Source organism: Phascolarctos cinereus, unplaced genomic scaffold (genome assembly GCF_003287225.1).
Source record: "Phascolarctos cinereus isolate Bilbo 61053 unplaced genomic scaffold, phaCin_HiC Scaffold_9;HRSCAF=440, whole genome shotgun sequence".
NCBI lineage: Eukaryota > Metazoa > Chordata > Mammalia > Diprotodontia > Phascolarctidae > Phascolarctos > Phascolarctos cinereus.
In genome coordinates, this window is record NW_027556402.1 from 224,266,108 (window position 1) to 224,289,580 (window position 23,473).

The window sequence follows — 23,473 nt, forward strand, 5'->3', positions numbered from 1 at the left end:
TTGCCAAGAAAACCTCAAATGGGGTCAACAAGAGTCAGACATGACGGAAATGACTCCTTTCCAGGGCTTTTTTTTTTTAAACTCTAATCCTCAGTCTAGACCTTAGTTAGGTATTAATAGCCTTAATGGCCTTTTTTTTTTTAATACTTGCAAATCTTCCTTTCTAGAAAAGGAGAATGTTCAGGTCATCTGAAGACAGCAGCAGCTGCAATAGCTGTTACAACCACAAGAATGGCATTGTGGTGATCCTTTGCACTTTGCAAGTGACTGATAAATGATTGTTAAATGGAATTAAATTCTTTCAGGAATTAGGGCCCAGCATCTGATCCTAGCCAACACCCTTTGGACGTATATTCTGATGAAATAGAAAAATAGGACAAAGTTGAATCTGTTTCCAGTGTCTATTTCTCTTGTCCACCTTGTCCAGAGAGTGGAAATATCAGAGTGCTCCCTTCAATCTAGTCCTAGGGTTCTTAATCTTTCTTGTGCCATAGACCCATTTGTCTGTCTGGCGAAGATCTCATGATCCTATGAAATATACCTTTCCCTACCATCAGCAATTATTTCTCAGAATAATCTTTTTAAAGGCATAAAATTACAAAGGAAACCAAAGGTTAATGAAAATTTGTAATTTTTCCTATCCAAGTTTACAACCCTCCTGAAATTTAACCATGCACCTGAGATTAAGAACCCGTGACCTAGTGTAAGGTGAGCAGAGAGGAGGAGGAGGAGGAAGAGGGGGAGGAAGAGAAGGAAGAAGGAAAAGGAGAAGGGGAGGAGGAAAAGAAAAAGACTTATTCTCCCAAACCTGGATGGTTCCAGAGAAACCTACTGGGAACAGGGAGCAAGGATATCAGTCTATGAGAAAAGAAAAAGCCAATAGTATAGATATTTACTGCCAATTATTTACACTCAGCATATTTGAACTTAATCCAGCTCCCCAAGGAGCAAGCTGGGGCTCCAGATATTTCAGGACCATCGCTAGCAATAAACCACTGGTTATGATTTCTAAAGGCTGTGCTCCTTGAGGTCATGGGCTGACTTTTACATCTTCCTGCCCAGCTCCTAGAATAGAGCCTGGCACATAGAAGGCAGATAATAGAAGTTTTTTGAATTAAATGCTAGCCTGTCATATCAAATTCAAGGCCTTCTACTTTGAACTTCCTCACTGAGCAATTATATAGGATTTCTAGCTGATTATGTAGCATTGAATCATACAGATCAGCCTTTGGTATCTACTTGCTGAGTGAAACAGTGGATGCAGTGCTAGACTCAGGATTCAGATTCAGGAAGGGCTAAGTGTGAATTCTGCCTCAGACATTGCCTAGTTGTGTGAACCTAAGCAAGACATTTAATCTCCCCCAGCCTCAGTTTCCTCCTCTGTAAAAGACCCTATGTCACTGAACTGTTCTAAGAATCAAACAAGATAACACATAAAGTGCTTTGCAAACCTTGAAGTGCTTCATAAAGGCTGGCTACTATGATTGTTAGGGTTGTTATTATTTCAGTATCAGAGCTTTTACAAGGAATGGGGTTGTCTTGGCTGCTTCTGGGAGGGCTGGAAATCATAATGCTAAGCTTTTTCCCTGCTAATAACAATTAATCTTTTTATTCTTTCTCTAAATGTCTAGGAGGCAAATTGTAATACATTCTCTTATGCAAAGTCCCACAGGCAAAAACAGACCCATTTGCAAATGGACCCGGATTTCTGCAAACTGGCTAGGAAGACCTGTTCAAGTGCCGGAGAAAGAATAATTACAGGACTAAAGAGCAATAAAGTTAAAGCAAATATAAATAAAAAATACTTTGGATACATTCCAAAGCAGTTCGTTAGAAAGCATTTGAGCAGATTAAAATATCTGCTCCTCCCAACATTGTTTTAACTTGGTAGGACTGGTTTTTTTTTAATTCATCTAGCCAAAATGGATGTAATAAGTGATTCACTTTCAAATTTGCTATTTTCAAACAATATTTTTAAAATACCCATTGCTTTCTTAGCTCTGAGGCAAGCTTTGTTCTACACTTGAACAGGTCTTATCTGCTGGGTCAGCCCATTTAGAAAAAGGCTTATGTGTACAACAGAGACATCACACAAAACCCTGTGATGGATGTGGGGATGTTAAAACATGATTTGTACTCACATGTCCGCATGGACTAATATTGTAACTTTATTCTTCTTCTCTGCTATGCCCTGTTCAGAAATGCTTTGAGTGGATTGGCTGTCCTTGGGAATAGCTCTAGGGGAACTTGCAGCCTCAAGGCCACATGTGGCCTTCTATGTCCTTGGGTGCAGCCTTTTGACTGAGGGCAAGATTTACAGAACAAATCCTTTTATCAAGGGGATTTGTTCTGTGAAGTTTGAATTCAGTCAAAGGGCCGCACAAAGGACCCCTGCTCTAGGTCAACTTCTGAGATAGGCAAAAAATCTGTCTTGGGTGACATTTAACCCCTGTTTCTCAATATCTGCCTCTTCCTGTGCTGGATATCCTTTATCCCCCAGAGCCTCACAATAACACTATGGAGGCTCATCCTATACAATGGTATAGGTTTGCATTTAAGATCATTAAGAATCAGAGCTGTAAGCATCCTTAAAAGCAAAATTTTTACAGAAAAGGAAATTGAGGCCTAGAAAGGTTAAGTTACTTGTCACTCAGGTAACAAAACCAAGATTTGAACCCAGATCCTGTGACTTCAAGTCTCTTTCTACAGAACTTCCCCCAACAAAACTTTTTTGTCCTGTGTTCCATTTTCTCTGTTTTTCAAGGTGACCAGTTGATACATGCTAAGTTATTAATTGAATTGAATTGGATTTTTTAAAAAGAATTATGAAGTGCCTCGCCCAGTACCCCATGTCTAGTAAGTTCATAAAAATATGTCTTGACCTACTTACTGACTGCCGATGCCTCACCCTATGCTAGGCTTGGACAATACAAATTTGCAAAGTAACAGTCCTTATCTTCAGGTACATGGATGAAAAATAATGGTCTTGATGCAGTACTTGGTTTCATTTTAACAGTAAAATTGACAAATATAGAATTTCAGGCCCCCTCATAGCATATCCTCCCACCCTTACCCCCAAGGCAGTTTATTATCCTAAATACTTCTGAGACCAGCCCAACAGGGCCATCTAAGCCCATATATTCAAGAGATGAGAAACTTCATTTTAAGAGAGAAGTTTCTTCCCACTATCTCTGATTTCAGGAGATGGAAATGCTCTACAAAGCCTAGATTGAAGTGCTATATAAAGGCCAGATTAGAGAGCTATAGAAAAGCTAGCTATTATTACTGTGGTGGTGGTAGTGGTAGTGGTAGTGTTGTGGTAGTGGTGGTGGTGGTGATGTTGGTGGTGGTGGGGGTGACTATTTCAGCATCAGAGCTGTTCACAGAAATGGGGTTGCCCAACAGCCCAGTGAGATAAGACTTTTATTAATTTCCTTATAGAGCAGGAAACCGAAGCTGAGGGATATGAATATTTTGCTTAGGTTCACATAGCTAGGAAATGCCTGAGGTAGAATTCAAACTTAGCATCTCTTCTCTGCTGATTTGCAGCTGGTTAACTTTTGTCCAACCACTGGTTTCCTGTACTTGTCTGTCATCTGATGTGAGACTGTCCCAGCAGGCAGCAGTGAGGATTCTATGAGCTCTATCCTGGCCCTGCTCCATGTTAGGGTAATGAACAAGAGGGTAGGCAGCCCTGTCCTTTGGGCACTGCTGCCAAGTTCTTCAATTTAGATTTCTGGCTGGCTCAATAAGGCAGAATTCTTTATCTCTGCAGACAGAGGGACTTGTTCACACAGGAGAAGTGGTAGCCTCTTCCAGCTTTCTGCTCCTTTGTTTGGGAAAACAGTCTCCTTCCCCAGAGTGTTTTAGGGGTGTAAACATTTTGCTGTCAATGTATACATTATGTTAGACTGCTATAAAAAGCACATTGGTCATTGCATTTCACAGTAGGGCCAGGGAAGAAGAAGAATTCTATTTCCTTACTTATCATTGATCAGAGCAACCAGTGGCTAGACTTTTTTTTAATGAAGATAACATTTGGACCCCTGACCCACACACAATCTTTTTTTTTTTCTTTTTTCTTTTTCTCCTTAAGACATCTTACTTCTTCAGAATAGAGAACTCCAAGGTTGGAAACCTAGTCTACTGATATGTATCAGAGAATAGAGTACTGGGCCTGGAATCATGAAGATTTGAGTTTAAATCTGGCCTCAGACACTAGTTCAGGGACCCTGGACAAGTCACTTAACCTCTGCCTCAGTTTCCTCAACTATAAAATGAGGATAATAATAGGACTTATCCCCCAAGTTTGTTATGAGGATAAAAATGAGATAATTTTTGTAAAGTACTAAGAACATAGTAGGTGTCATAAGATGCTAATTATTATTTTTGCATTATATAAATATATTTTACATCATCAGCATCATCATAATATTATCATTAGTTTTCTATCTACAGCTCCTCTATGAGTTATGATCTTAGACAGTGGTCTGAGGACATGGGAATTTAAAGGGTGTATACAAGGTCACATAACCAATATATGTCATGTTTACCTGACTCTACACTAGCCCTCTCCTCACTAGGCTGTATTAACTTTCACTACAGTAAATAATATTCAGGCAGCTTACCTCAGGGTTCCACTGAAGGCACATGCGACAAATAGGCCAGGGAGTCCAGGCATTGAAGGAAATATTTCCATTACAAAATATGGAAACAGCTAGAGAGAGGTTGGGGAAGGAAGGAGGGGATGATTAATTGTGTGACTTTACCAGTTGCCCAACCAATAGCAGCACCCACATAATTGCAGGAAGGAATTTGTGTCTCATTCTGCTCCAGGAGTCTACCGCCTTACAGGAAGTGGGTGGCAGGATTCATGATCAGTCCTCTGGATCATGGCTGGGCATTGCTCACTCTTAAGTCATTGCGATGTTGCTGTTTTATATAAAATGTTCTCCTAGCTCTGCTCTCTTCACTCTATGTCATTTTACATAAGTTCCAGGTTCCTCTGAAATTGTCCTTTTCATTATTTCTTCTAGCACGATGGTATGCCAGTCCCCAGCTGATGGATACTAAAAGGATAATGCTGACTTCACATGTGTAGATAGCAGCTCTTCTATGAATACAAGGTAGTTTTAGCAAGGGGGCATTTGCAGCTGGAGATGGGCAGAGAGAAATCAAAATTTCTGAGTGTCCTAGGCAACTTTTTTTTATTGTTGGGTTCTTTTTTTTGGGGGGGGGCAATCAGAGTTAAGTGACTTGCCCAGGATCACACAGCTAGTAAGTGTCTGAGGCCAGATTTGAACAGATCCTCCTGACTCCAGGGCTGATGTTCTATCCACTGCCACCCAGCTACCCCTCCAGGCAACTTTCTAAGGCTCTACATTGAATGGCCTTTAAACAATCTAGTATTGTGTCCATTCCATGATGAAGATCTTCAGAGGAAGACTATAGTGGAGGAAGCTTAGTAGTAAGTCTCAAAAAAATTTGATAATTGCATTACAATATAATTGGTTTCCATTGTACTCTATGTATTTTATGCATTTAGAGGCAGCCAGGTGGTTCAGTTAATAGAGCAATGGACCTGCAGTCAGGAAGACGTGACTTTGAATCCAGCCTCAGACATTTACTAGCAGTGTGAGCCAGGGTAAATCACTTGGCCTCAGGATGTCTCAGTTTCCTCACTTGTAAAATAGTGAAATAATAGTACCCACCTCCCGGGGCTGTCAGAGGATAAAATGAAATCATATTGTAAAGTGCTTTGCAAACTTTAAAACATTCTGAGAAGAGGTCCACTGGATTTTATCAGGGCTGCTGAAGGAGTCCACAATTCACAAAGGATTAAGAACACCTGCTTTAAAATGATTCAGACTAAAGTCTTCTGTGAACTGCTAGAGAAATAGGAAAATAACATACATAACTTCAATAATTTAAAGAGAGAGAATTTTTTAAAAAACCCACAAAGCTGAATGGCATGTCATTGTATATACCAAGCTTGGTCCTATAGAAGAGGAAGAAGAAGAAGAAGAAGAAGAAGAAGAAGAAGAAGAAGAAGAAGAAGAAGAAGGAGGAGGAGGAGGAGGAGGAGGGAGGAGGAGGAGGAGGAGGAGGAGGAGGAGGAGGAGGAGTAAGAAAAGGAAGAAGATGATGATTTATATAGTGCCTATTGTGTGGTGGGCACTGGGCTAAGCACTTTATAAATATGTCTCATTTGATCCTCCCAACAACTCTGGTAGGTAGGTGCTATCTATTATCCCCATTTTATAGGGGAGGAAACTGAGGCAGAGGCTAAATGACTTGCCCAGGGTCACACAACTGGTAAGTGTCTGAGGTTAGATTTGAACTCAGGACTTCCTGATTCCAGATGGCAGCACTCTATTCACACTGTACCACCTAGCTGTCTCAGACAAAGGGAAAAGCATATCCTTCCTTCCTACATGGTAGAGGTGGGAGATTATGGTTTAGAACAATATGTATTCTATTAAATTCAGTTGTTGTATTGGCTAGTTTTGCTGACCTGCTTTTTCCTTTCTTACTTTCTTTCTTTCTTTCTTTCTTTCTTTCTTTCTTTCTTTCTTTCTTTCTTTCTTTCTTTCTTTCTTTCTTTCTTTCTTTCTCTCTTCTCTCTCTCTCTCTCTCTCTCTCTCTCTCTTTCTTTCTTTCTTTCTTTTTCTTCCTTCCTTCCTTCCTTCCTTCCTTTATTTTTCTTGCTACAAGGGGCAGTTTTGCAGCTAGGAAAGCACTTATTTGAAATGAAATTGATGTAAAACAAAAGATATGAATAAAAATTTTAAAGACTCAAGTGGCTGACATTTTTCTTTTCTTTTTTTTTTGTTCTTTTTGGTGAGGAAATTGGGGTTGACTTGCCCAGGGTCACATACCTAGTAAGTGTGTCAAGTGTCTGAGGCTGGATTTGATCTCAGGTCCTCCTGACTCCAAGGCCGGAGCTCTATACACTATGCCACCCAGCCGCCCCTTGACATTTTCCCCAGACATACCTCTCCCCAACAGACAGCATAAACAACTGCGGAGCTCATAAATCACAGAATTTAAGAGCTAGGTGTCATCTTAGAGATAGTCAAGTCTGATTGCTTCATTTTACATATGAGGAAACTGAGGCTGGAGGAGAACAGGTACCTTGCCAAAAGTCACAGGATAAGTCAACGGCAGAGTTTCTACTGGAGCCATCATCTTGAGGCTTTAGGACAAAGGTCCTTCTGTTAGACCATGCTACCCTTTCCTGATTTTCATGTCTTTTGTGGCTCACTTAGAAATGAGCTACAAACCCACCCCATCTGGTCCCTGCTGGCCACCCACCTTGTTGGCATCCGTACCTGATCTGGTGCTGAGATTATGCCAGCGGTCCAGGGGTCACAGTTCTTGAAGTAAGAATACATGATCAGGCCTGAAAAGACTGCGCAGAACAGAATTATCCAGAGACCAACTAAGTTAAGATAAAGAGCACTGGAAGAGAGAAGATGAGAGACCTGTTAGTATCCCTTATAATGGAGTCCATTCTCATGGGGCTGGTGTGAGGATCAAATAAGATAACGTACATCTAAAAACACTTAGTAACCTGTAGAGCACTATTCACCAGACGCTGGCTACGAATCACACACGCAGAAACGTGTCTGGTTCTGGGCACTATCTTTCACGAAAAACATTGGTAAGGTCAATTATACCCAGAAGTGAATCACCAGGAAGGGAAGAAGCTCTAAACCAATGTCATTTCAGAAATGGATGGAGCATTTTTTTTAACTGGAGAAAAGAACATCTAGGAAAGATAATAGCTATGTTTAAATATTTGACAGCTCTCATGTATAAGAAATATTAGATTTGTTTTGCTTGCCTCTGGCATACTGAACCAGAACCAGTCTCTGGAAATTATATAGAGATGAAGTTCAGCTAAATATAAGGAACACTCTTCTAGTAATTAAATAATAACAATATAAGTATTAATATAATGATATAGAATTATAATTATATAAATATAATTAAAGTTTTAAAAATAATATTAAAATAAATAATTAAAATTGTTCAAAAGTGGAATGAGATGTCTTATTGGAATGAAAGGATCCCATCATTGGAGATCATACAATTTCAGTCAGAAGGGAGTTCAGAGGTCATCTAGTCTAACCTCCACCTGAAATAGGAGCACTTCCTTAACAAGTGGTCATCCATCTGCTACCTAAAGGAAATAGATTTTTCCCTCTAGGTGAGCACTTCATTTATGACCTTTAGAACCAGTCTCATATAGATTAAATGTTACTTTAAAAAACCAATCTCTTAGGTATTATGAAAATCCCTTTGTGGAGTTTTGCTGGATAAGATAATGCTTCAAAGAAGTCAGGTACTGAAGAATGAGGCTTAGAAATGTTTTTCTGTTTGTTTTAGAATTAGGATGAGGAAGAAGGGGGTAGAAGGACTAGTGATAGGAGAAGAAGAGAAAGAAGGAGAAGAACAGGAGGAGGAGGAACAATAAGAGAAGAGGAAGGGGGTAAGATCTTCCTAACCGTAATACTAGACAAATCCAAATTGTGAAAAATTCAGATTCACCAAACAAATAACTCAGGATTATTTTTGCCGGAAAATTCTCTACCATTCAAATGTTTTCGGCACAGTTATCTTTTAAATAGAAAGTCCAATTAATGCATCCAAGATGTAATTTGATTAAACAAAAATCCACTTGAAACACAACTTTTCAGGAACACAGCATGTTGCATAAAGTGAAGTAGATCTTTAAAGAGATTTTTCTTAGAATGGTGTCAGTAACAGTGATAAATCTCAGGGTTTAACAGTGTCAAATCCTAATGTAATTTAGCCACCTTTAGTGTGTATAAAGTAATATATAAAGATGACTTGTTAGTTGTGTCTATGCCCTTGTGGTCTATATGATGAAGTTAATACTACAGCCTTGAAAAAAATATCAAGGTGGTCTCCCCTTATTACCTGTGTGACATTGAGCTAGTCACTTAAACTTTCTGGCCCTGAGTTTCCTAATCTGATGAGGAAATGGGGAAATTTCTGGACTAGATGTTTATAAGATCCCAAATCTATTATTCGATTACCCTCTGACCTAAAATTGAATTCCAGCTATGATACCTGCTACCTTTGTGACTTTGGGCAAATTTGTTAACCCCTCTGGGCCTCAGTTTCCTCACCTAAAATAAAAGGATTGAACCAGTGCTAGATCCCTCCTAGTCTAGATCTCAAATTCTGCAATCCTTTGATCATTGCTTCTGATGAGGTCATTAAAGGATGATCTGCTAAAAATCACTTCAGAAGTATGCTGTCAAATCAAAAGCTTATCAACTAAAAGGATATATACTAGATTCTAACAATTTCCCACTACACCTCAAGGACTCTTAATTCCTATTTCATTGGTATACCCATTGTCCCCTGATTATGTGTGACATGTCCATTTCTGACAACATTCTTTGCTGCCTTTCTTGAGGAGGGGAAGAAGGAGGGTCTACCCCCATCCTCAAAATCATCTAAGGCCTGCCCTTTAGAAAGCATATCAAGTTATACCCCCTTTGGTAAACTTTTACATCTGTCCTAGCCTAATTTCCCTTCCCCAAACTCCTGTCACCTGAAAATATCTCTGCTACTCTAGCAATTATTAAGTTACAATAAATCATAGCTTCACAGAACAATGGCACAAGAAGATCTATTCCAACCCTCTCATTTCCCAGAGGAGGAAACTGAGAAGTGTAGTCATACAGCCAGTAACTGGCAGAGCTAGTGCTCAAACATCAGTTTTGATTTTAATCCCACTATCATTTAATAAGTAGTTTAATCACTTATTTTTAATTTAATCATTTAATTTATATTTATATTTTTATTTATTTATTATTTATGTATTAAATATGTATATATTTATAAACTAAATTAATAAGTAATTTAAGTAAATTTATATATATATATATATATATATATATATATATATATATATATACACACATACACATACATACAGGCATATATATGTATATATATTTCTATGTCTATATCCTAGGTGCTAGTAACATACATACAAAAACAAAATGGTCCCTGCCCTTAAGGAGCTCCTAACGGTTTATTGCTGTTTCCATATGATCCATCTCTTCACCCTCATTGGAAGAAGCTCTTAGATCTCACAGAGAAAGTCTCATGCCTGAACACTTGGCTTGTGTAAAGAAGGTATTTAATATGTACATACACTCAGGCATATAGTAGGTGTTCAATAAATGCGTTGTAATGATGTTAATGATAACAATGATGAAGACCAACTTACACCTTAGCATGCTTTTCTGTCTTGCAAGAGATGCATCTCTGTATCGTGGATTGATTAACACCATAGATGCCTAACCATGTAAAGGTTCCTCCAACAGAAATTGTCCAGAATGTATGCCTCCTCAATGGATCCACATCAAAGCTATGAGAGAGACATTCATAGATCAAGTCACGTTCCATGATTCCAAGATGATATTGTAAGCAATAAGGAAAGATAACCCAAAACAGAATAAAATCATATTATTCGTACCTGAATATTTCAAGTCGAGAGCCATTTTTTGATTGTTCTAATACATTCTGTAATCCGCCGCACGTATTGTTCCTTGTATGAGAACTGTCAAGAACCCTACCAGCATGACAACCATTTGAAATGTATCTGTCCACACAACTGCTTTTAATCCTCCCTGTAATGCATAGAATCCATGGTGAGTTCTTCAAAACAAAGTTGACAAGAGTCTTCAGTTTATTCCCCCAGTCCTCTGCTCTAAAGTTCAAGAAGGCTTCATCTTATCAAGTACAGGATCATAAATGCAGAACTGGAAGAGTCCTTAAGAGGCAATCTCATCCAAATTCTTCATTTTACAGATGAGGGAAGTGAAGCCCAGAGAGGTTAAGTGTCTCAATGACCAAGCAGCATTTGAAACCAGACCTTTGACTCCAAATCCAGTGGCCTTTCCATCATATCATATCCCCTTACACTTGAATCCTTATATTATCTTTCCACAGTCTTCTTCTTGTCATTGTCTCCTGTATTTTGCCAGTTAAGATGCATAATGCAGATAAGACTCAAATGAGTCCCACTGAGACTCCTAGAATGTTAGAGCTGAAAGGGAATTTACTTTTCCATGTATAAAATGAGGGGCTTAGACTAACTGGCTTTGGAGCCCCAAGAGGGTTGGACTTCCTTTCAAAGCATGACTGTCTAGATAATGGTAAAATATCTGACTCATTCAACTAGGTCTGATAAAGACTCAATCATTCAGATGTTTTGCCTGTACTTTCCCAGAAAGCCAGCATAACCAGTTTTGAAACAACAACCTCCGTGATGTTCATACTAGTAATCATGTAGCTAATAACTCTATAACTTTCTAGACTATTATCACATAGAAATGATGAGCATTTGTCCTCCATTGTGGTTGATAACAAAAGAAAGGGTTTAAATTGCAGTGAGAGATATTTACATTAGTCAAACTCAAATGTTTATTGAGTTGAATTGAATCAAGTTAGATTTGATTCCACAGAGAAATACAACTTTAAAATTACCATTGACTTAGTAGATGGATATAATCAAATGTTTCAAATTGGAACTCTGAAACTAAAATAAATTCAACACATATTCCAGTAAGTACCTACTATGCATAAGTGCCTTGCAAAGAAGCACCAGAGGAATCAGTAGGAAATTGACATTTTTTCTTGATCTCTTGGATGGATGGCTGATTGGTTTGGGGTAGTGGTAAAAGATATACTGAATGGAAAAGAGAGGATTAGGAGGTGGGCAAGAGACAGATCAAGAAGAAATGGGTAGTAAGACAGATGTAGGCTCCATGTGAGGAAAACTTTCTAAGTGAATTTCCAAAAAGTAGAATGAACTCCTTTAGGACTTGATGTTTCCCCCTTCTGGAGATCTTCAAGCAATGATTTGACTGACCACTTGTTTGGGATATTGTAGGTAGTACAGTGGACCAAGCCCTGGACCTAGAATCTGGAGAACCTGAGTTCAAATCCAGTCTCACATACTTTCTAGCTGTATGACCCTGAACAAATCACTTAACCTCTATTTGCCCCAGTTTCATCAACTATAAAATGAGGATAATAATAGTACCTAGCTCCCAGAGTGGGCAGCTAGGCAGTACAGTGGGTGGAACACTGCACTTGGAATCAGGAAGACTCATCTTCATGAGTTCAAATCTGGTTGTGTGACCCTGACCAAGTCACTTAACTCTGTTTACCTCAGTTTTCTCATCTATAAAATGATCTGGAGAAGGAAATGGCAAACTACTCCAGTATGGGAGTCCCAAATTGGGTCACATAGAATCAGACACAAATGAAATGACTGAATGACAACAATCACCTTCCGGGGTTGCTATGAGGCTCAAATGAGATATTTGTAAAGCACTTAGCACGGTTCCTGGCACGTAGCAGGAACTTAAAAAATGTTTGTTAGCTCCCTCTCATCTCATTTGATAATCACAATAACCTTGTAAAATAGGTGCTCTTATCACCTCCACTTTTGTAAATGAATATTCTGTGACAGCAAAAAGTTAAGTGACTTGCCTAGGGTCATAGTGCTAGCAAGTATCTGAGGTCCAATCTGATCTCAGGTCTTCTTGACTCTGAGTTCAGCCTGCTATGCACTATATTATCTAGTTGCCTTAAGGAGGTGGCCCCTGAGTTGAGCCTTGAAGGCAAATAAAGAATTTTATTCTAGTACTGGAAGAAGGAGAAGAGCAAATTCCAGCAGAGAGCCATATTGAAAAGCTGCAGAATTTGTCTGCCTTGCTAGTATATATGAAGTGTGGTTTCAGCCATACCTAGTTTCTATAACTGGAAGAGGGGTGATCCAGGGCATAAAGAATGTCGGTATGACACAGGGAAGCAAAAGCAAAAGGCCTGGAAAACAGTTGCCATATTCTGGGACACAGTGAAGAAACAGGCTTTATGGGGGCACAGGGTTTGTGCTGGTGAATCAGAGGACATGATGAGATTAGTTAGGTTGGCAAAGATGATGGCCAACCTTAAACTTCATACTGAAGAATTTTAATTTCATCATATATACAGTGAGAAATCATTGGAAGGGCTCTTGTTTTTGAACCAAAGAAAGACATAATGACATAGATTACTTAGAAATTTTATCTAGCTTTGTTGTTTAATGGATCGAGCTTAGTGAGGGTGAAAGCAATGCAGCCTCGCTGGAAAGCTATTTCAGTAGGCCTGGTATGAGGCTATGAGGATCTGGGCAAGAGTGATGACAATGGGGATGAAAAGAAGAGAAATATGTCTGAAAGACATTTCAAAGCAATTCTCAATGCTGAAAAGATGAAAGGGAAACCTGGGATAATTTGCTGTATTTAAAATGCATATTATATGCCATGCCTAGTAACAATATCATATATTGGGCACCTGTTGAGTGATAATACATAAAAAGATTCATCATCTAGAGACAGTTGTCTGTGTCCACGCATTCCAAACTACTTACTCATATTTCTTACCCATGTCCATTTGCTTCTCTAGGAAAATAATATCACAGTTAATTGTTAACATTTATCTAAACATATTGTCAATACCCCAGAATCTGAGGCTAAAGAATTGAGTGAGGGCAGATCACTCATTTTTATTGATCAGCAGCCAACAGTAGTATTCAAGTCCTGGAATTGATGGTCTTTAGAATTAACCAAATACCTGCCATCTTCTTCACATATACAACTTCTCTCTTAACAAAGAGCCAGTTGGAAGAGGCCATTTTTCTTAGGCAGTGTAAGTGTTGTCTATGGGTGAATGTGGCTAATGATTGGGAAAAAAAAAATCCCTTTTCTCTTCACTCCCCTCCCCCATAAAAGCAGGTATCACCAGAATGACACAGTACCATAGCCTGGGAAAACTTTTCCATTGGTAAATCTATTTGTCATGATATTCTAGAATCAATTCCAGTTTATACCTTGCTTACTTTAGAGGTGTCAATAAAAATACATTTGAAGAAAAAAATATTCATAATTTAGAAAATATAAACAGTCGAGACAGCTTTTTTCTTTTTCACATAACTTTGAAATACAGTCATTTACTCCCTAGAATTAGAGTTCTGCCAGTTGTGATTTGGCAGTATTCTATCTTAGGCTGGCAAAGCTTTCTCTGAGCAGAACATACGTACCAGAGTACAATAGAACGTGCAGACAATTCCTGTGGCAAACACAGATCCCCAGAGATCAAAGCCAGTCACTGTGAAAGGTAAGAAAAGTTATAAGAGGTTTCTCTAAGGAAGGCAGGCAGAGTACTTTCCAGAGAAACTGAGGCAGAAGAGGGTTCACCTGATTTGAAGGGAGTAAATCTAGTTATAGGCTCCCTTAGGAAACTAACTTCCATCAGGTATGGAGCATTTGTCTTACTATAACTTACCACAATGCAGTCCTGAAATCCCATAAGACTTAGAAGAGATTTTCTTAGATTTTACATCTTTCTGTCTTTGGTCTCAACATGCCCCCTTAAGTAGCAGAGTTATACCATAATTTTGTTGTTCAATCATTTTAATTGCGTCTGACTCTTCATGACCCCATTTGGGGTTTTCTTGGCAGAGATATTAGAGTGGTTTGCCATTTTCTTCTCCAGCTATATTTTATAGATGAGGAAACTGAGGCAAAGTGAGTTAAGTGACTTGCCCAGGGTCACACAGCTAATAAATGTCTTAGGCAAGAGTTGAATTCAGGAAGATGAGTCTTCCTGACTTCCAGGCCTGGCACTCTAACTGCTCTGCTACCCAGCTGCCCATATACCATAATGTTAAAATCATTCAAATCTTTGGTAAGAAATGCTGCCATTTTCAATGCTTTTTAACAATTGAATAAAATAATGGGGTTAATCAATAACCCTTGATTTTTTTCCCCCAACTTCAAAGACCTGTGGTTTCATTGGTGTGGGCACTACCTTCACTAATACCCATAACAATCTCTCCATCATTGATGGCCTACAGGAGTTTCTGGAGGCAAAAAATTCAGCACCCGGTATAGCCTTCTGATGATGAAGCCACTACTAAGCTAGCCTGGACTTTGGACATTAGACATATAAGCAAGCCATTGCCAGGCCTGGACACAAAGCCTTTCTAACTTGGTATGATCTCTTTTGAATAGTTATTGATTGAATAACTGTTTCTACATAGATGAGTCCACATATCCATTGGCATACTGGAGAATCACTATGCTTTTGGAAAATAATAAATCCGAACAGAATATAATAAAGATTTTTGATCCTTCACTCATTAAAATTATAAATATATGCATGTGTGTGTGTGTGTGTGTGTGTGTGTGTGTGTGTGTGTATTTCTTTCTTCTAGGTCATTCTAACTCTAAAGCTGTGGGTTTATTGTTCAGTTTTTCAGTCATGTCCAACTCCACGTGACCCCATAGAGTTTGTCCATGGGGTTTTCTTGGCAAAGATACTAGAGTGGATTGCCATTTCCTTCTCCAATGTGCTCCCATTTTATAGATGAGGAACTGAAGCAAATAAGGATTAAGTGACTTACCCAGGGTCACACAGCTGGTAAGTCTCTGAGGCTGCATTTTAACTCAGAACTTCCTGACTCCAGGCCTGGTGCTCTATCTACTGCGCCACCTAACTGCCCCTAAAGCTGTGTGTACGTAATTCCAAAATTTTAGGTCGATTTTCATTCCGACTTGCTACAATCCAGTCCTAAAATCCCATAAGACTTAAGAACTAAGAGATGTGAACATAGTAACAACTATGGACACATTATTTGGAATCATATAGACAGAACAACTAGCAATGCACCTAAATTAGTTGTTCAAAGTGGTAGTCTGGGCCTCGACTCAAAAGCCTTCATCTATGGCAGCACTTAGCCTTAAGAATAGCCTATCAGCGCTATATGCATTTTGCACAAACCAGACAGAGGCTCATCTGAGATATTATTTTCCTCACAACTCACCTTGGTTGAGCGCCAAAGCAGGAGTATAAATCACCACTCCGGAATAGAGGATCTGAAGGAGAAGGAGGTGAGGAAGAGTTGCTTGGCAAAGAAGCTGTTGACTGGCTGGCTGGCTAGCTGCCTGCAAGCACGGAGTGTAGCCGCTTCAGCAGTCTACTGAGTCTCCCTCCTTCAGGGTGGCAGCACCCTTACCATAGTCTTGGCTGTTCAAAGCCAATGGGGTTAACAGGACATAACACAATACATGTGATGACTATAGACCACATGTCTTTCCTGCCCCCACTCGCCACCTCACAGGGAGGAGTTGGAAAATATCAGGAAATAAGGGACCCACAATAAGGAAGGGAGAAGTAATTAATCCATGGAAGAACTCAATGAAATTGGGCTGGCTGTTCCATGAATAGAACACTCCATTTCTCAGTCTGAAAGCATTCTCTCTGGCTGCTGCGGGGTCCCCCTGCCCCCCATGCCTGGAATGCTCTTCTTCCTCCCTCCCTGATTACAGCCAGGAGGCCATTGTCACTGGACCAAAAGATGACTGGAAAGGTAGGAAGGGGTCAAATTATTGTGGACTTTAAATACCAAGGAAGACACTGGAGTTTATTGATGGGGGTGGGATATATCGGACCTGAAAATCGTACAAGTGGCTGAATGGAAGGTGGACATTTCAAAATCTGGATAAGAGGCATTCTTTATGCATCATATGAATCATTAGGTTTATCTCTTACATATACATACATACATATATACTTATGGTACATTATTAGACTGAAGTCTTAGAAGACGGTTACTTGTTTGTAACCTCTGTAATGAATTTATAGACCATGAATGAAAAGGGATAAAATGAGTTGGTCCATGAACCATAGACTTGCTGCAGAGCAGTGAGGCAGAGCCAGGACAAAGCATCCGTGTAACCTTGGAAACCTTGAAAAAACTTTGCCCTCTTCCCACTCCCAATGAAAAGCTGAACTCAGCTTTGCTCTTTCAAGAGTAGGTTTATTATTGTTGTTCATTAACAACTCGGAGAATATGTTTTGAACATACGTGACTCCATGTGCCATATATTTGTTTGTTTGTTTCTTACCATTTGCTATTTCACTAATGCAGGGAGCTCCTTGGTGAAGACACTCCTACCAATGTCAATTGACTTGAACTACAATTAAGATTTTTAGAGCATTGTCTGGGGGGAATTGAGGCCTGAGTCCAAGGCCAGCTCATCATCCGCTATGACATATTGCCTTTCTATGTCTCCATGTGTCATATAGAGTGGGATGTTTTGGAACTGAAAATATGGGCAAAAAAAAAAGTCATATTCAAAGTGTTCTATGTCATGCCCTTGGCATCTGCCCACCTTTCCTACTTTTAGCTGTAGATCTATAGTCATGGATCTTTGTAAATTCTACCCATGTACCAAGAAGCTGACTTTATTTGCCAACCTAACTGGAATAATGGAATCTCACCACTCACTAGGGGCTGGGGAAAAAATATATTCCCATAAACATTCCCTCTTCACCTCCCTCCAGCACCCAGATCCCAAATTTGAAATGATTCTTACCATCTGCACTATGTAGATAAGAGTGGCAGCATACCGGACCACCTTGTTAAATCTTAAATGTAAGTACTAAAGGAAACAAAAAGAAAATATACAAAAAATCAACAATGCTTTAGCCAGAACTAACCTAGGAGCCAGTGTAGTATAACAGATCAACTACTGTGCTGAGATTTAAGAAGACCTGGGTTCAAATCGTACCTTGAGATATTTATCAGTTATACGACCCTGGCCATGACACAACTCCTTATTGCTAGCATTCCCTCTATATAGCTATAACCTTTATATGCCTCAGTTTCTTAAGTGCAAAATGAGTGAATTAGGCTTTCATTAACCATTAAAGTACCTTCCAACTTTACATCTATGATCTCATGAACCTAAGAATTACAGACTGTGAAAGTAAGAAATGACCTCAGAAGTCTTCTCATTCAACCCCTACCTGGATAGGAATATCCTTAATAAGAAGCCAGCTAACTTCAGCTTGAATACCTCCAGCAGTAGTTAACTCACTACCATCCAAGGCAGTCCATTTCATTTCTTTCTTTTTTTTAAAATCTGTTAACAACTTTTTCTTGATACTGAGCTAGCATTTGCTTCCATGCAACATCTCTTCATGTTTCTCTATGTATGGGATTTTCAGTCCAGTGGTGTTTTCCTTCTGTGTGTTTATTTCATGCTACAAAATCCATTTCTTCCTTTCTATTTCCATTGAGACGAGCCGTAATCAGATCTATCAGCTAGACTTAGGAGATCTTCCTTGTTGACCCTCCCTTCCCAGATCTTCCCCACCATTACATCCATCCAACACACTTAATGCCAAATTAATCTTCCTGAAACCCAGGTCGGACTAGATCACTACCATACTCAGAAACCTCCAATGGCCTTTCAATGAGCTGCAAAATGAATTCTAAACTCTGGTCTTTCTGATCTGTCCCCAGACTACTCTTCAGCCTTGACTTCCACTGCTCCAAAATGGGATTACTTGCTATGCTCTCCTTCCTGTTTGAGCTTGTGTTTTCCCTACATCTTTGAAGTTATTCCTCTTGCCTGGAATGCCTTTTCTCCCACCACCTCTTCCATGTAGACTTCCCTCATCTCCCCTGAAAGGTCTTGATCTCTCCTTTCTCTAGATTTCTCTGTTAGTTTCTCTATCCATCATAGTCACTTAGCTCATGTTGCTTTGTTTCAATTCTTTGTTTTTATCCCCTCCACCAGACTGTGAGGTTTGTGAAGGTACACACACACACACACACACACACACACACACACACACACACACCCAACATAAGTATGTTAAGAGAAACAATGAGAAGGAGTGTTGATTTGAAACAGTTGCACAAAAAAAAAAAGACTGGATTTGGGGTTGAAGGAACAGGAACCAGATTCCAGAGCTACTGTGTGACCTTGAACAAGTCAATGCCTCAGTTTCTTCCCCTGTAAAATGAGGTATTTGGAGGATAAAACACAGCTTGCAGGGGACTATAATGTCTTTCAGACTAGAGTGACTTATGGTAGGGTGGCAGGTGGGAGAAGATCATTGGTTGGATGGTCTTGGGAACAGGGGCTTTACATCTAATAGTCACTTAATACATTTTTGTCAATTGTATTGAACTGAACTCAATCCTTTCACCTTGGAATCCTATGAAAGGATCTGAAAGACCTTTGCACCCCAGCCCTTAAATCAACTGGCTTTTCTTCCATTCCAACAGAGGTTACAGATTCATGGGAGCTCAGGGACTTTAGGAATCTTTAATCCAATCTTTTCACATGCAGAAAATGAACCCAGAGAAACCAACCTGCCAACCAACTCCAAATTCATACCACCATCCGCCTTGAATTATCTTCCTAGCTTGTTTTCTTTTAAGGCCATTGAGGACTCTAGGCTCTCCTCTGAAATCCTTACTTCTCAGATTCACAACGATTATATTGTTGTAGAATGGTGTTCTTCATAAGACATGGAGCCAATCCCAAAGAAAAGAGAGGGGAATTGGGTCTGGAGTTTACTTTGACAGGGATAAGCAGTATTCCCTTCATTCAGGAGGTAGCATTTCAATTAAGTGTGGAAAAGACAGGAATTCAATAGAAGAAGGGAGGGAGGGCTGGTTTTTCAGGCATCAGACTAATGTCAGAAAAGGCAGAGAGAGTCTGGGTGCCATAAAGTTGTCCAGTTTGTCTAGAAAGCAGATAACATGAAAGCAATATGAACTAAAGCTAGAAAGGCAATATGGTGATAGACTGTAGAAAGCCTTGAAAGCCAGACAAAGAAGTTGGAGCTTTACTAAGTAAGCAATGGAGACTCAATGAATATTTTTGACCAAAAGTCTGACATGAGCAATTCTATTCATAGAAAAGGTGATTTTGGCAGCAAATGAATTGAAGAAAGGAGAGAGGGGAATAAGGAAGATCTGTTATGAGACTTTTCCATACACCAGATGGGTATTATTGAGGGACCTGAGCTAGGGTGGTAGAAGTGGGAATAGCATATAGAAGACATCAGGATGTTGCAGAGGAAGAATAAAAAGGCTTGGTAATGTTTCAGGTATGATGGGTAAGGGAGAGGAAAGAAGCAAGACTAACCCAAAGGTAACAAACAGCAAAGGCTAAGCAAATGGTGATATCACTCAGAAATTGTAAATCAAAAGAAAGAGCATATTCGAGGAGAAAGACAATATTTAAGGATATATTGACTTTTTCTTCTTTTTTAATTCCATGTGCATCATAGTGACTTCATATTATCCTCAATTTAGAGTTGGCAAGGACCCCAAAGGCCATCCATCTAGTGCAATGTCCTCCCTTGTTTTACAGATGAGGAAACTGAGGCTTAGGTAAGATGAATGACTTGCCCAAAGTCACACAGGTAGTTACCAGAGGCAGGATTTGAACCCTGGTCCTCTGACTCCCAGGTGTATGCTCTTTCCATTTTACCGTAATGCCTATTCAATCTAATTTAACAAATATTTATTAAGCCCCCTAACATGAACAAGGTGCAGCCTTAGGTACAAAAAATGCTATTGTTTCTACCCTTCATGGAGTTCATATTCTGTATATGTGGAAGCAGGGGTGAAGGGGAGATAGGGGGTGGGGAACACAATGTACAAATAAAATAAGAGAAGACAAAGTAATTTTAAGAGAAAGAGAGCATTAATGACTGGTCATGGGTGTGGCAAAGAAATTGGGAAAAGCTTTCTGTGCTTCTACACACCTGTGCTCAGCTTTGGAGGCACATTGAAGATTCAACCAGATAATGAGAAGGGGGGACATTCCACACCTGGGGGAAGGTCTGAGCAAAGTTTGGAATGCATTCTACAGTGTTATTTTATTTGATCCTCACAATAGATATAGTAGGGGTCTCTGTCAAAACATTAATCTACATGCACAATTAACAGTTTAGTTAAATTCAAGTGAATGTAGACCATTCTGTTAAAAATAGTCAAGTATTTTTGGCTGAATTGAGTGATCTGACTGGTCAGTTCGTTCATAGAATTAGCACCCCAGATTCACAGCTAGAAGAGACCCTTGAAAGCCATCTAGTCCAACCTCTTTATTTTTACCCATAAGGAAACTGAGGCCCAGAGAAGTTAAAAGGTTATACAAGCATTAAACGGCAGAACCAGGATTTAAACCTTGGCCTTTGACTCCAAATCCAGGACTCTATCCTACTGTTCTTCCTTTTCTAAGAGTATGGACATATGGTTACACCTCTCACCTTTTCCAACTTATCAAATGAAAAATTTGCATTTTAATGAGTACCCAAAGTGGAAGGAAGAATGTTATTATCACAGCTGATCAGTGAGGATGCTCCAACGTTCAATTCTTGAGTCACATTATATAGTTGTTATTTCTATTGTGAACTGCTGGAAAATCCATGGGAGAGTGTCCATTTTTACTTCTAAGTAACATAGGGAATTTTCCTATAAACCCTTACTTTACCTAAAATATCCTGTAACATTTCAAATATATGTGTGTATGTGTGTATGTGTGTTGCATGTATATTTGTTAGGAGAAAAAGAAATATTGAAGGCCTAATAATAAATCTGTGTTTGAAAAGAAATTCTGTATGTACAAAAAGAAGCTCAATAATAGAATTCTCCCAAAGTGGAATGAGCTGCATTGGCTCATGGATAGGCTCACTCTCATTGGAAATCCCCAAGCTCAGGCTAGACAAGTACTTGTTAGATACATTACAGAGTGAATTCTATTTCAGGTATAAGTTGGCCTCAATGGCTTCTAAGGCTCCTTCCATTTCCATGATTCCACATGAAATGCTCAGACCTTCATCAAAACATAGTCAAAACAATCCTGGGCTGGGTGAGCAAGAAGACAAGATTATCCTAGAGATTTAGTCCCTAACTACTTATGTGACCTTGGGCAAGTGACTTAGCTGTATCCCAGTTTCCCTACATGTAAAATGGAGATGAAGATCATTCTTATCTTGCCTTTCTCTTTGGGACCAAATGATATCTTCTAAAAACTGAACGGTCTTGACAAAACATATCGTCCCCTCCTCTAGCTGTTTGTGAGTTTGGAAAATTCAGTGTTTGGTGCAAATCTGGACCAGTACAAAGGACGTTCTGGAGCCAGCTCAACCTGGCTTAGGAGAACTGATTGTTAAATTCTCACTATGAACAATCACATCTTGGAAGTTGGCAAATGTGACAAATTAGCATTGTTCTGTTGTTTTGTTGATTATCTAGATTTAAGAAAATGATGGGGAAAATGTTAAAAGTGCAGATTAAACTTTCCAAAGAACCAGTTGCTAAACATTTGCCAATATACGCTGGGCCGGTACCCACTCCCACCCACCAAATCCAGAATATTGACACACAGGGACCAGATGAGGGGAAAGAAGTGAGAATGCCTTAAGAAGTTTATAGCACTAAGTTTAAGTACCGTGCAAATTCTTAGTACAAAAACTGTGTACGTTACTCATCCATCCACTCATTCAGTAAATATTTATTAAGCACCCTTCTATATGCAGGCATGGTTTGTGGGAATGTAGACCCACATGGAGGACTTGGCTGGCTGACATATTAGCAATTAATCCAGACATTCCAAATAATGATGACTTCCCTTACCTCATAAGTGCTAGTGATCCCAGACCTGTAAAAAACTGGCAGAAAGAGCTCAGATGTAAAGATGATGACGAATGTATACGCAAAGAAGAAAATCAGGAAGGATGCCCCAAATCGATAGACCTCAGCTGGAGTCCCCAGGACAGTGACTGCTGACATGAAGCTAGCAGTCAAGGACAAAGCCACCGGACCACAGCTCATTTGCTTGCCCCCTACTAAAAAATCCCTGGAAGTCACTTTCTTCCTTTCTTTTATGGCAAAGAATACTCCGATTCCTGAAGAAACGATAAAAAGAGCTGCAAATACAACATAATCCCAAACTTCAAAGTTCTTTGTCTGGGGACTTGCCTGCCCTGCTGACATGGTTCTGGGCAAATGTTTTCTCCGAGTTCAGTCCTTACAAAGAATATAGCGTCAGGGATGATGCCCACAAATTTAGTCTTTTGTCCAGGAGAAGGAACACTCAGACCTTAACAGTCACCAGGGTAGAGAAGCACTGAATGGAGCTCCGGGGGATACTCTTTGGATCAGGAAGCATTTCAGAAATGGAACGCAAAGCATATTTTAATCATTGTCATAGTCCAGGACAAGAACTTGAAATCTGACCTTAGCCTGGGGCTTTCAGTGCAGCCACTGAAGTACGTTCTTCTACAAACAAGAATTCAGATATTCAGAAATTAATAACCAACAGGGGTGGAATTAGGCTATGCAGATAACACACTCTTTTATCTCCCAGGTTTTACTGCAGGTTAAATATTACTTGGGAATATGGAAATGAGACTGTTAAGCAGTTCAGCATTCTAAATGTGTGTGGTGACATCTGCAAATAGGAAAAGACGTCATTTTGATGAATCTTTTCTCATAGGAAGAAACAACTGAAGCAGAGTCCTGAAAACAGCAAGGGACTCAGGATACTGAATAGAACATTTG

At 39.5% G+C, this 23,473-nt stretch overlaps 1 protein-coding gene across 1 annotated transcript in view; it reads right to left on the minus strand.

Moving 5' to 3' along the window:
* SLC5A12 (solute carrier family 5 member 12) overlaps positions 1–23,229 on the minus strand; it is a 38,435-nt gene extending 15,206 nt beyond the window's left edge. The window contains 9 exon segments of the mRNA XM_020977790.2: positions 4,629–4,717; positions 7,332–7,461; positions 10,274–10,414; positions 10,523–10,586; positions 10,589–10,676; positions 14,138–14,205; positions 15,923–15,974; positions 17,478–17,543; positions 22,547–23,229. Of these exon segments, the coding sequence (XP_020833449.1) occupies positions 4,629–4,717; positions 7,332–7,461; positions 10,274–10,414; positions 10,523–10,586; positions 10,589–10,676; positions 14,138–14,205; positions 15,923–15,974; positions 17,478–17,543; positions 22,547–22,906 (1,058 nt within the window). The 5' untranslated portion in view covers positions 22,907–23,229.
* Between the last annotated feature and the right edge of the window lie 244 nt (positions 23,230–23,473).